A 14,195-nucleotide genomic window follows, 5' to 3' on the forward strand; every position below is an offset into this window, starting at 1 on the left:
CAAGAGTTCAGGAATAATGGTACTCCCCGCATGATGCTTGAGCAGAGCCAAAAAACAAGCCATTTGGAAGACAGAAATTAAATGCCCCACCTGTTTATGTTCTTCAGTCATCAATGGCTTTCCAATAAAATGTATACAGTAGAACCCACCTCTTTGTATATTTGAAAAGTCTCATGGGTTTATTTCTATAGACATTGCCAAAGGTAGTTGGTTTGATATAATGTATGCAGCCTATAGCATGTGCTAAGAAATTAACATCTAAATTCGACATCATATAACCCACAAGTGGGAAGACATGACTAATAACATTTTTACTTGATTTTTTAACTCTTATTACAGCTACATTGTGTGTGTATCTACATATATGTCTATACCTACATGTGCAGATATAGATATATATCTCTATACAGTGAATCAGGTCAGAAAAAAAAAATCAATGGCTTGAATTGCCACTTATTTTTTTTAGAAGTATTTCATGCTTAATAAAATTTAACTGATCTTCATTGCTTTTGAAATAGACTACTATTTTCAATAGTTACTGAATGATCTTGATCACTTAATTCTTTGGAGCTTCTGTTTTGATAAGGGTTTACCTTGTAAGTGATGTTTTACTGGTAACGATGGAAATGGCAAGGAACGGTCTTTCCTTCCAGGTCCAGGACAACAGATCAACTGACTGGTGACTTCTTGTGTGGAAAGAAAACACTGACTGGCCGGCAGCAGCATTCTTCTCAGATAAGATAGAAATTCAAACCTTTTCGATATCACTCCTCATACCAATAGCCTTTAGACCTCTAAGTTCCTCTTAAGCCTAAAGAAAAACTACCATTTTGGCAAAAAAACCAAGCTAAAAAGAACAGTCATGCCCACGGATGAGTTCTAGGGAAAAAAAAAATTCACCGATTCTGCTCAGTCGAAACAAATGCGATGTTTATGAAATCTAGACTGGAATAAATTCCATACTATCAGGAAGAATCTCATCTTTCTATGAAAACGTATTTCTAATGGAATTTTCTGCTTTCCTCTACTCACTTAAAAAGCAATTTTAGTCATTTTAATAACCCTCAAGTCTTTAAATTCCATGGGCAATGTTTTTTAATGTCAAAAATAAAAGTCTTTGAGCAAGGCTGCAAATTTTTAATTTGTCCAGTGATAACTGAAAGGAAGAACCAAAGAGACTATAAAACAGTGTCAAATCTCATTCTAAAATCGTACCTATGTTTTAGTCTGGCACCTGAAAAAGGATGCCCACACATGCCCACACCAAATACAATGACAAGCTGGCAGACTTCAAGGGCAAACGAAAACCCTCTATGAACACTGCAAAACGTGCTTGCTCTTACATTTCACACCTTACTAATGCAGTGAGAAGTTTGAGTTAGATGATAGAAGTGAAGAGGAATTTCATTTGACTTTTTTTTTTTTTTTTTTATCTGTAACATTTACTTTTTGGACATAAGACCCTAAACACAGTTTCACAGTACAGGTCATGCATAGCTTGCAAGTCAAACATTTTACAGCTACTGTCTAACTACTATTTGGGGACGATAGAGTCACATGCAGCTAATGATCCCAGAAAAGGGGCTTCATAAAGCACTCTTTAAGCTTCGCCGATCATTCTTTGGCCCAACGTACGTAAGTAACAACCCCTAAGGGCGATCAGTACATTTTTATTGTCATACTTGAGATCATATACTTTTTAAGCCCAGAAAGGAATTTTTCAACCAACTGCATGTTACTAAACCACAAACTGTCTTCTTGGCCTTACTCTGTTACTCTATTAACACTCTGATGCTAGATCCCAGTGCACACCCCTCCAGAACTGCACTGTCCACTATGGTAGCCACCAGCCATATGTGAGTGACTATGTTTAAATAACTTAAAATTAAATAAAATACAAAAGCCAGCTCCTCAGTTGTACTCCCCCATTCCAACTGCCCACTAGCCAATGTGGCTAGTGGCTACTATCTTGGACAGCAGAGGTTATAAACCATTTCCATCATCAGAGAAAGTTCTATTGAACAGACTAGATCTCAAAGGCTGCACCAGCATACGGTTTAACCTTCAAGGGACCTACTCTTAAGTCATGCGCAAGATTAAACTTAATTATATTCTTAAAGAAAATACCTTTTAGCTTTCTAATCATAAACTATGACCGGAACTGAGAACTAATTTGCCTTTTCATCACAACTTATGCCCCAGGTCACTACACAAAAATTTTCCAAAGACAATGCTGTTTTGATAGCATACTTGGCTCTATTTAACATATTAAGCATTCTCTTGCTTATGTCAAGATCATTAATAAAGATGAAAATTCATGCTTCTTAAGGTTTACTATTTACACAACACTCATTGTCCTTTATATAAGAAGGGGGAGGGGAACCAATGGTTTGCAATTTCAAAACTTCAAATCGCATTGTTTTTATTAAATGTCTATACTCTTCCTTCAATCAACCCTCCTGTCATTTCCCAGAGAGGTAGATGCTAACTAAAATGAATATATATATTTAAAAAAAAACCCTAAAGCAATAGCTGAGTTAGTAAAGTGTATTCGTCCACCCTCAAAAAGATCATAGCCCAACAGAGATGTCAACTGGCCTAGGCAGGAGCAAGAGAGAACTACAGTGCAAAGTTCTCGACTCCCCTTTGCTGCAGAATTCCAAGCTGCCATGTGCCTCTGTGGGCCTCAATGGACTCATGTACAAAATGAAGCCAGCAGAGGCTGCTTTCAGCTCCAACTTTCTGTGCTTTCGGTTGTGACTTTTTCATTGATGTGCAACTGTGACTTCTGGTTGATTGTGTCACTGGACTTTTGTCACAGGGGGCAGATGAGTTGTTAGTGTCGTGGGTAAATGTCGGAAGAGGCCAGAGCAGTGGGATGTCAACCATCATGAAAACATCAAGTCTAGGAAAACTTTATCTGCAGGCTGAGATATGACACACACACACACACACACACACACACACACACGTGTGCACAAATGCACACCTTAACGAGCGGTGCATGAATAACTGCAGGCAGAATCCATTTAAACAGGATTTCTCATGTCAGTAAGACTCACACAAAAAATTCTCGTTTAGGTGTTCTTGCTACCTTAAACTGTAAAGTCAAGAATCTATCACAGAGCCGATTAATTTTGCACTGCTTCACGGCAGCTCTAGCATGAGATTGTTTTTTAAGTTACGTGGACATTTTTATTCTACAGCTTTGCACTAAGAAACACAGGGCGCTGTATCATCACACACGTTAGTGTCTATATATAACCTACTTAACACGTAGAACTCTAGGACACGCTACACTACAGGGCCAGTCACTTCCTACTGTACGTAAACAGATGTAGATTATCATTCAAAAAATTAACTTAAATATGGCCTGGCTGAAAATTGCAAGGGTAAAAGCCCATTTGAAATGTAGCATTCTTAATGCGACATTTTGGTGTGTTTTTTCTTTCTTTCTTTTTTTTTTTTTCTCCAAGAGGAATAGAAATTAGGTCAGACATGCATTATGGCAGCCTGGAAGAGTTTGAGAAATTGACACTAACCCAACAGTATATTATGTTACGTAATAGAGGACAGTATTTAGCTAATATGATACCTAAATTATTAATACCAAATAAATCCTAGATTATTTGTTGTATAATGCCCAATAGCTTACACAATAAAATGGCATTTTAACCTAATTTCTACTTTGAGCTTTCAAATACACTTGCTTTATGAATTCCATAAAAGAAATTAGAAGAGAATTGTCAAACTCATAGCTATTTCTGAACGCACACACATCCAGGTACAGGAATTTACCCTTTGATGCCAGTAGATCTTTCTTCATGAGCATCTATAGACCACTACACACTGAAAAATATTTGAGAACTTCTGATGGAACTGGTCCACTGAAATTGGGAATGTGAGTTGTTAGTTGACCTTGTCACTTTTCTCAATAACAACATATGTTGAAATACAAGAGATTTTCTCACTGACACCAGCAAGAGGACACCGGAATTCTAAATGGTTTAGCTCTCATGGAATAGTATCTTTCAAAAAGTAATCATGGACCGTCTGTTAAAATGCCAGTCTAGGTTTGGCATCGATGGACAACACTCGTATCTATTACGATACCTCCAAATCGGGAGAAGAGACAGAATCCCTTCTGTTACTCGCCATTCGTGCCTCACAGGATACAGGACTTGAATGCATAGAAGAGGATCAAACGTTGGAAGTGACATGCGAGTAACACTTCACTGTGTGGGTCCCGGTGCTCAAGAGGGGGCCACCGTTTCAGACCCTGGACTCAGGCCCACAAAGTCTTACTCCCGGGATTCTTCTGAAAGGATTCAAAACCTGAGGTAAATCAAACGACACACACACGCACACACACAAATACGCAATATTTACATTTAAAATCCTTATTTCGTGAGATGGCTTGAGAAAAATTGGCATACAGGGTTCCTGTGGGATTAGGCATTTCTCATGATTACTCAGTTTATTGCTCCCCTGTTGGGCTTTCCGTTTAATAAACACATAGCGAGCTCTAATTACAAGGGAAGGAAACTGAAGGTACGTAACAAAACACGACACGCTGGAAACACTTGTTCAGACATTTTCTTCGAAAAACGACTGTCCACTTCACTTATTTTAATGTGGGTGCCGTTCCAAAAGTATAAAAAGCCTTAGCAACTGAAGGAAGGCTGGGTTTCCGTTAAAAAGGGGAAAGAAACCGGCGCTGCATGTTGCCGCTGGATTTTTACATGGATTCTCAGGTTTAATTCTACTGTATACATAGCATCTTGGTTTTAATCTACCACATTTAGAGAAGATCACATTGTATGCACTTGCACGGTTTAACGTCTAAGTAGAATACGTCTGTCTACCTTGTAACATGATTTTGAAAAATCATAAATTACAGTCCATTTAATGAACGATTATGAGGATGCATGCAATCGTCTTCGAAGCTGTTGCCGCCAATGCTCAGAATGATCTGCCTGGCGTGTCGTTGAGACCTCGCATCTACCCTTCGTGTCTGTCTGCGGTTCATCAAGCGGCAGGCCCAGAGGCCAGCGCTCGGCACCAAACAATCAGCGTCGTCCCCCCATCTCCTCACTGCGACCCCATCACCAACACCTGCTCAACCCCCAGTTGGCACCCACGAGAGACTTCCTTCCCTTGCAGCCCCGTTCAGCCACAGGATATCACAGTGAAGCGCTTAGAAATGCAAGACATGTTGTGCAGCACGATGCCCAGAAGGAAGACGAGGACGCAGGCCACCAGGATCACAGTGCACACCCCGGACCAGGTGGAGCTTTTCACCACGCCCCGCCGGTCCGGCTCCTCCTCCGCCGCCTCCTGGGGAGCCCCGCCTTGCAGGGGCTGCTGTTCTGCCGGGATGGTCACCACGGTGACGGACTTCTGCTGGCTCCCGGGCAGCAGGCGGCAGCCCATGTCTCCGGGCAGCAGCGCTCGCTCCTTGGCGATGGGCAGGGGCAGCATGTAGCACCCATTGCTGGGAAGTTTGATGAAGACCGGGGTGTGCTCGGACGCGTGCGGGATGGCGATGACCGCGAGGACCTCGGGGTCGTCGGGCAGCTGCGACACGGAGAAGCCCGGGGGCAGCTTGGTGATGCCCCGGCACCAGGGGCACCTCACGTCCTTCTGGCTCGTCCTCATCTGCTGGAGGCACACCGAGCAGCAGGTGTGTTTGCAATCCAGCAACTTGGGCCTTCGCCGGGGGCTGTAGTAATTGAAACAGATCTGACATTCCAGCAAGGAATCTTGGGAGAGCGTCTCCATGGTGGGCTGGGCGCGGGAAGGCCAAGGCCAAGGGGAAGGAGCGTGTTCTCAGAGTCCAGAACCCCCACGCCTTCCTTGTCGTCTTGCCAAAGTCGTGAGATCAGGTAGCTCACAGGCACAGGGCATGCTCAGGCGTGTTCATTTCTGGAGGAAACAAACAAACAAAATGCACAAAAGTTAATGACTTCAAACAAGCCGAGATGGTCAGCACATCGATGGACTTGTGCACCACCGTTCAGACGTTTTGACGCTGGGTCAAAAGTGTAAAAATTTCCCACTCGTGAGGCTACGGGATTCCCGCTTGTAACGTCCCATGGAAGGTAAATGAGTTGTCTGGGTGGCTTCTTACGGTAAATCCTTGGCTCATTTCTAAAGGGAACACCTTCGTGGCCGTGGATGCTGCCCCATGTGTTTGATAAAGGGGGAGTCTTGATCCTGTTCTGTGTATTTCTGTGGACCCTGGGTGGTTCTTCTAAAATACACTGGAGACATTCTCCTGTTTTCGGCAAGTTTCTAGCATTTCCTAAAAGTCAAGGTCTTTCCTTAGACCCTCTGGTCTTCTTTTCCTGACACTACTTACCCTACTGTAAGTATTCATTGCTAGATTCAGGCAACTTCCCAAACCTAGGGACTCCATGTAACTAGCTCGCTCATTTTATACAGGCTAGAACTATTCCTCTCTCATAGGAAATTAAAACGATGCCTCCAAAGCAGCACACACAGGCATCTGTTATTTTTTTCCCACCAAATCATTGAAACAAAGTAATTCTTGTCATCTGGTTTTAAAGGAGACAAAAACAGAACAAAACCCCAAACCCACGGCAACAAAAACCAGCAGTAGCATCGCACCTTCAGGCAGCGGCATCACAAACGCACATAAAGACCACTTGTATCTTTCAGTCAGTTCTAATTTCATTACTGTTTAGGCTTGCATCCGGCAACGGGACCCCAAGCAAATACTATTAACTCGCCAGTCGTAACCAAGTATTAAGTAGTGAAAGGCTGTCAGAGAAGATGGTAGGCAGCCCCCCACCATAAAACAGTAACAGCAAAAACAGGGTTAGCCTCCTGGTCTCAAAAGGAGGCAGAGCAACTTAACCCGGGTTTGAAGAACCCGCTAGCGTGCCAGTGTTTCAACGAAGGCTGCCCAACCCTGTTTCCTGTTGAAAGCATCCAAATTACGCGTCTCTGGATGGAGTCACGGTGACTCCGGAAGGAACGACCCAACCACTACTGCAGAAGTAACTGCTAGTCCAAGAACCCCACCTGCCCCCAGAGCCACGAGCTAATGACACGGAAAAGCTCCTGCACGTGCTTCTTAAAAAGCAAACCTTTTTCTAACTTCCTTTGTGAAATTAAGAGGGTACTCCTTGCCAACAACATGATTGGTTAAAAATCAAAACTAAAAATGCAGAAAAAGCTGAAAGTAAATAATCACTGGCAAAAATTCACAGCGACAGTCAAAAAGAGCGACGTATCGTAAAACATTTTAGCTGTAGTGAGAGTGCCTAAATGCAATTATTGAAAGTCAGATAGAGTAACGGCATTCAGGAAGTTCGTATCATAATCAACTGCGTCTTTATCCACTGATTCAAGAAATGTTTACTGAATAATGGAAATTTGCTAAGGGTAGGCCTTAAGTGTTGTCACCGGAAAAAAGATATATGTTAGGTGATTGACAGGTTAATCAGTTAGATGGGGGTCTTTTCACAATGTGTATGTGTAGCAAATCACCACCATGCACACCTTAAATATCTTACAGTTTTGTCAATCATACCTCAATAAAGCTGAAAAAAGTAAAAGTAAAAAAATAAATATCTATAGAGCATCTATCATGCACAAAGCACAATGCTAGTAGCTACTGTAGGATATAAGGATAAATCAGATCCAAATCCTACTCTTAAGCAATTTAAGGTTACGTATGAATAAAAACATGAATAGATTTCCTCTCCCACTCATTTATTCATTCAAATCATTAGTGAACATCTAACACATGTGAAGCATTATGGTATTTGTCTTTGTCCCTTGTAACTAAGACCTTATCACTGCCCATAAGAGATTCCCAGCCTAGAGATAACCATTTATGTATGTAAACAGTCGTAATATAAATACAAAGTGATGCACGCCCTAGGGGAGCTGGAGGAATCAGGAATGGCTCAGTGAAAAATCTGGATTATAGAGAGGATATTTAGGCATGGAAAATCAGGGGACAGTTCATTTTCAGTGTGAGCAAAGGAAAGACTGTGTGCAATTACGGAGTGATTTCTCAACCTGCAGCAACTGGCTAGAGGACTTTTTTCCTAATACTACAGTAACTTAAAAATGCCCACTCTGATTAGTCGGCAATCAAAAAGAACAAAATCTTGCCATTTGCAACTACGTGGATGGAACCAGAGGGTATTATGCTAAGCGAAATTAGTCAGAGAAAGACAAGTATCATATGACTTCACTCATATGAGGAATTTAAAATACAAAACAGATGAACACAAAGGAAGGGAAGCAAAAATAATATAAAAAACAGGGAGCAGGACAAAACAAGAGGCTCTTAAATATAGAGAACAAACAGAGGCTTGCTGGAGGGGTTGTGGGGAGGGGGGGAAGGGCTAAATCGGTAAGAGGCATTAAGGAATCTACTCCTGAAATCATTGTTGCACCAGATGCTAACTACCTTGGATGCAAATAAAAAATTAATTAGGGGCACCTGGGTGGCTCAGTCGGTTTGAGTGTCTGACTTCAGCTCAGGTCATGATCTCGCGGTCTGTGAGTTCGAGCTCCACGTCAGGCTCTGTGCTGCCAGCTCAGAGCCTGGAGCCTGCTTCGGATTCTGTGTCTCTCCCTCTGTCTGCCGCTCCCATGCTAATGTTCTGTCTCTCTCTGTCTCTCAATAATAAGTAAATGTTAAAAAATATTTTTTAATTAATTAACTACTTAAAAAAAAATCCCCACCCTGGGGTGCCTGGGTCTGTTAAATGTCCGACTTCGACTCAGGTCTTGATCTCCCAGTTGGTGGGTTTGAGCCCCATGTCAGGGTCTGCACTGACAGTGTGGAGCCTGCTTGGGATTCTATCTCCCTTTCTCTCTGCCCTTCCTCCGCTGGCGCTCTCTAAATTTTTTTTAAAAAGCCCACTCTAAGAGTTTTATAGTTTTAGCTGTTATGTTTAGGTCTCAGATATAGATGCCTTTGAAAGAAACAGAATGCACACAGAACCTGCAAGCACCCTCCCACTGGCCCAGCTGGGGAGCACAGTCCCGCAGGGAGAGGAGAGGGGAGCGTGAGCACAGCCACGCGCAAACCACAGACCACAGACCACAGACCGTGGACAGCCTGGAGCACCAGACCAAGGATGTGGGACTTTGTAGCGGGCAGTGGGAAAACACCAGAGGGTTATGAGTCTGAGAGTGATTCATTAGGTAGTCATATTCAGGATAGATTGGAAAGACCTGCTGGGAAGCTATTATAACATTAGACAAGAGGTAATGAGTAGTTGAAGGAAACAGTGGCAATTAGGATGAAGAGATGAGAAGTGCCGAGTGGTTCTAGAGAAGCCTGTGGGGAGCTGGCCGCGTATGGCAATGCAGGGCTGTGGTGGGAGAAGTCACAAGTGAAGTTTGAGAGGAGGGTGGCATCCTTAAGAGAAACAGGGATCCGAGAGAATGACCATGAGTTCTGTTTGGGCCCTATTCCACTTGAGTGCGGGGAAGATATACGAAATAAATTTTTCAGGAAGATATGAAAGAGTCAAAAATAAATAAATAAGTAAAGCTGAGGCATGCCTGGGTGGGTGGCTCAGTCAGTTGAGCAGCCAACTCTTGATTTTGGCTCAGGTCCTGATCCCAGGACTGTGGGATCGAGCCCTGGGGTGGGCTCCGTGTGGAACGTGGGGCCTGCTTAAGATTCTCTCTGCCCTTCTCCTCCTTTCGCGTGCTCTAAAATAAAAAACCATAATCATAATCATAATCAAATCTTTTTTTAAAGGCTGAAAATGTGGGGCTGATATTGCAGACAAGGGTCAGGCTTAGACCTCAGAGACCCAGCTGATGGCCACAGAGAAGAACTGTCATCCAGAGACAACAGAACAGAACGGAACAGAGAGATACCCTTGGGGAACACATAGCTAAGTCTGATCAAAAGGAAGAATTGGGACAGAAGTAGAAGGAAACCCATCAACATATCCCAGCACGTATTGCCGGCGAAAAAGAGGTCTGAGCAGCACAAGGTTATGGAGAGGGGACCTTAGGCGTTGGCGACCACAAAGGCATCAGTACTTTTGAGAGCGTTTTCAGGGCAGTATCAGGGGCATACTGGACTCTGCAGGGTGCTAGTGTGTGAGTACTGGAGTCCCTTATGAGACGACGGTGTGAAGCGAGGGGGCAAGCTAGTAGCTTGGAGGGAGAGGAATCAAGAGACACTTTGCTTTGAGAACAGAGAGCACAGGAGGCAGGAGGACTCCCAAGCCGGGCGGTCTGTGCTGCGCTGTCCAACACAGGGAGCACCAGCCACAGGTGCAGGTGAAGGTAGTGTGTGGCGTCACCAAGGGGCACGTCCACGGGCTGCTGCAGTGGGGGGTGAGGGAGGCAAATCCCCACCATGTTAGCAGTTAGGGTAGAATGTGCTAATCTCATACACAAGGTACTGAATTTGTTTTTTCTTTGCGTGCACACGTGAGCAGGGGAGGGGCAGAGAGGGAGGGAGAGAACCCCAAGCAGGCTCCACGCTGTCGGTGCAGAACGGGATGAGGGGCTCGAACTTACGAACCGTGAGATCGTGACCTGAGCCGAAACCAAGAGCCAGATGCTTAACAGACAGGGCCACCCAGGCGTCCCGTGAATTTATTTTTTTTCTTAAAGAACAAAAACAAGACACAGGGTTTGCTGGTGAACCTTGGCAAATGCTCTTATCTCTTCTTACCGTTAAAGCCCATGGACAGAGCTAAGGTCACAGTATTACAGACCATAGGGAGATGTGAATGTGTGCTCATGCAAAGGACTGACGGCTTTGAGCTATGGTGACAGAAATGACAACATCGGGGAGGGGTATGAGGAAAAGCACAGATTCCTGCAATTTTGTGAATTTGGAAACAGCTTTGCTTAACCATGGCCTTTAGGACAACCACCTTCAATATACATGGAGCTGGAACAAAAAGGTTTTCTTGACACCAAAATGAAAACAGTGACCACCAATTTATTAACCTTCCTTCTTGCCAAATTATTTACCTTACTTCCATATAAAAACGTGGGAAGCAGCTTAGCAGAGGAGGAAGGACAGGGGCTTTGGCCTCAAGGAATCCTGGGTCAAATCCTTGCCCTATCACTATCAGCTGTGACACGAGAGCAGGTCATTTAACCTCTGGAAGCCTGCTTCCTCACTGACTAATGAGTTAAGACGGAGGTGTAGCTGAAGATCAAGTGAGTTGAAAGAGCTCGAGTACTGTGCCGTAGTGAAGGGTGCTGGTGCTCTCTCTCTGCCCCCTGACCCCAGACGCCTTCCAGTGCTGCGTGCCATCTGCCCAGAGAGCGCTTCCTGACTCTCAGAGAGCTGCCATTTTGAACAGCTTGGGAGGAGGCATGCCAGTGTTCGTGTTGGTAGTGCCCCAAGACCTGCCACACCATCATTTTTCAACAAAACCAACATGCAATTTTATTCATGAATTTATGTTCCAAGTAATGTTCACCTAATTGGTGTTGAGCTCCCTTAAAATTAGATTATACCACTGGATTTCCAACACTATCCAAGGAAGGCTAGGCCCTACAATGTAGGCTGAGCACAAGAACAGAATGGGGAAACAGTTCCAATTTACATGCCCAGCCACTCAAGCCATTTTGAAGGCCGCATCTCTGATTTATACATGGATTTGCCCTATGGCAGGCCAGCCTGTCTGCATTCCAGTGTATTTTCTGCAGCATAATTAGTAATTATGATGATTAGTTAGGTAAAGAGAAGAAAATTTATGAGGCTATGGACCGAAGCTAATGGCGAATCATCCCATTTCCCTTTCTTCAGAAACTGGAAAGGTGTGAGTTGACTACAGAAGAAAGGGAATGGAAACGAGGCCCACATAAGCTGGAAAATAAATTCAGAGTTCCTGGCCAAATGCATCACACACAAAGCACACACTGGCGGAAGCTTTAGAAACTGGAGTTTGATGTTTATTTCCTTAAAGGAGCAAGATACACACTCAAATAAGACACTCATTACACTTAAAAGGAAAGTGCACTTTAGTGGAATGCGTTCAAACAGGTGTATATGGAAATATCCTGGAAGAATTTTTTTTTAACTTTTCCTTTTTTAAAATTTTTTTAAATGTTTTTATTTTATTTTTGAGAGAGAGAGAGAGAAAGAGAAAGCAGGAGTGGGGGAAGGACACAGAGAGAGGGAGACACAGAATCCGAAGCAGGCTCCAGGCTCTGAGCTGTCAGCACAGAGCCTGATGCGGGGCTCGAACCCATGAGCCGTGAGATCATGACCTGAGCCGAAGTTGGATGCTCAACCGACAGAGCCACCCAGGCGCCCCAACTAGAACAATTTTTAAACGTCACTGCCATTTATTTTGAAAGACTCTAAAGATCAAAAATCAGATCACAAAAAGAGGAATAGTAGCTAAAGGTGAACATTCTCAAGAAAATTATGACTTATAAGATAGAACTTATTTTCAAACATATTTTCATAAAACAGTACTTAGTTTCATAAATGATGTCAGCAGTACAATATACAGATCAAAGGCCTTGAATAGTCATCGAATGCAATACTAGCTCATGCCCTGGTTTAAAATACTTTTAAAAATGAATTGAGATTTGTGTAAATAGAGGGAGGTGCAATTTGGGGTGGGGGTGGGGATGCCCAAAACTAAAGGGTTGTGTATGTTGCTGTCGTCTGGGGGCAGTGGATAGCTGATGCTTTACAACATTGATCCATCCATTTTCACAAAATAAAATTTCCTCATTTTTAAAAACAGCTGTATAATTTTAAGCACCTTTATAAAAGGTGTGGGTATGATAAAGCCCTACCATGAATTTAGTGGGTGGTAAAACAGCAAAGGTCTCCAATACTGAATTTTTATAGTCCCAGTTGCTGTTAGAAGTTCAGGTATATAAGGATAAATAAGCCGATGAAGTAAGTAATGCAGATAGTTTTATTCCGCTTGCACTCTTAAGACTCTTCATTCATTCTGATTTAGATTTGTGGCTGTGACATGGGACGCCTGGGGGGTTCAGTCAGTTAAGCGTCCGACTTCAGCTTAGGTCATGATCTTGGACTTTGTGAGTTCCAGCTCTGCATCCGGCTCTGTGCTAATGGCTCAGAGCCTGGAGCCTGCTTTGGATTCTACGTCTCCCTCTCTCTCTGCCCCTCCCCCACTCGCATTCTGTCTCTCTCTCTCTCTCTCAAAAAGATAAATAAACATGAAAAAAAATGTTCAGGTTTGTGGCCGTGACATTAATTGGGAAGCCTCCCTCAGAACTGTGGCATGAACTGACAGTGATTACATCTGGCTGACCTTGAGCTGTCCCATCTGATGAACTCCATGAGGACCTTAAATTCAATGGTTATGCTGAAAAAAAGTCAAAGTCAAAGATTAAACTAGACACTGTCCTGCTTCGCTTACTCTTTTGAAAGAGCATGTCTTTCTGATGCAGATAATTCACTTCATTCTTTGAGAAAATGTAAGTATTTGAAATGGGATTAAATAAAATAAATACAATTCCATTTAATTTGGTATTTCAGCTGGCAAGACCACTTAGTTACATTGGATCTTCACAAACACTCTCATCAGGGGCAAGAATGGGAATGGCCTGGTGGTGACAGATGTGTCACTGACTTTTCGTCCTCTGACAGCCGAGAGCAATCCTTTCAGGACACAGTTGCCCAATACATGCAGACTCCCACTGGTGTAACTATCTCTGATTTAATGGAGAAGGCAGTGGATTCTGGGACTCTGACAAATTTTAGATGAGAACTCCATCAACCCAAACTCAAATATCTTCATTGCTTCCTCCTCTGACCATCCTTGGTCTGCTGTATTTAACGATGTAAGGAATCTAGAAAGTGAACACTGTCACTTATGAGTCTTGGGTGACCAGAAGGATGCAGCAGGGAATGATCTGGAGCCAGACTGGTCTGGGTGGCAGAGGTAGGCAGGGTGGGCCAGAGGTACCGTGGCTAGGCAGGCAGAGGGCAGCAGGTTAGCCAGAATGCCGGGGTCAGCCCCTGGACTGCTGCAGTCCACATGGACCAGGCCACGGGACAGATGCCAGTTCTGTCCTCTGAAAATGCACACAACCAAGCAGCTGAGATGGAACCACAGTCTGCAGAGATGTTGTTCACCCTGGCACATCTCATTTACGCAGAAGTTAGAAGAAAGATGAACGAATCTGACCCATCCATCATCCGGCAATGCGTATTTAAAATCAAAGTATAT

At 43.6% G+C, this 14,195-nt stretch overlaps 1 protein-coding gene across 2 annotated transcripts in view; it reads right to left on the reverse strand.

The window, feature by feature from the left end:
• Positions 1-4,580: 4,580 nt before the first annotated feature.
• RNF152 (ring finger protein 152) overlaps positions 4,581-14,195 on the reverse strand; it is a 72,454-nt gene continuing 62,839 nt past the window's right edge. For both annotated transcript variants that reach the window (XM_042962337.1, XM_007080459.3), the window contains exon 2: positions 4,581-5,925. In XM_042962337.1, coding sequence (XP_042818271.1) covers positions 5,170-5,781 — 612 coding nt within the window. In that variant the 5' untranslated portion in view covers positions 5,782-5,925 and the 3' untranslated portion in view covers positions 4,581-5,169. The remainder of the gene's footprint in view (positions 5,926-14,195) is intronic.

Source organism: Panthera tigris, chromosome D3 (genome assembly GCF_018350195.1).
Source record: "Panthera tigris isolate Pti1 chromosome D3, P.tigris_Pti1_mat1.1, whole genome shotgun sequence".
NCBI classification, from domain to species: domain Eukaryota; kingdom Metazoa; phylum Chordata; class Mammalia; order Carnivora; family Felidae; genus Panthera; species Panthera tigris.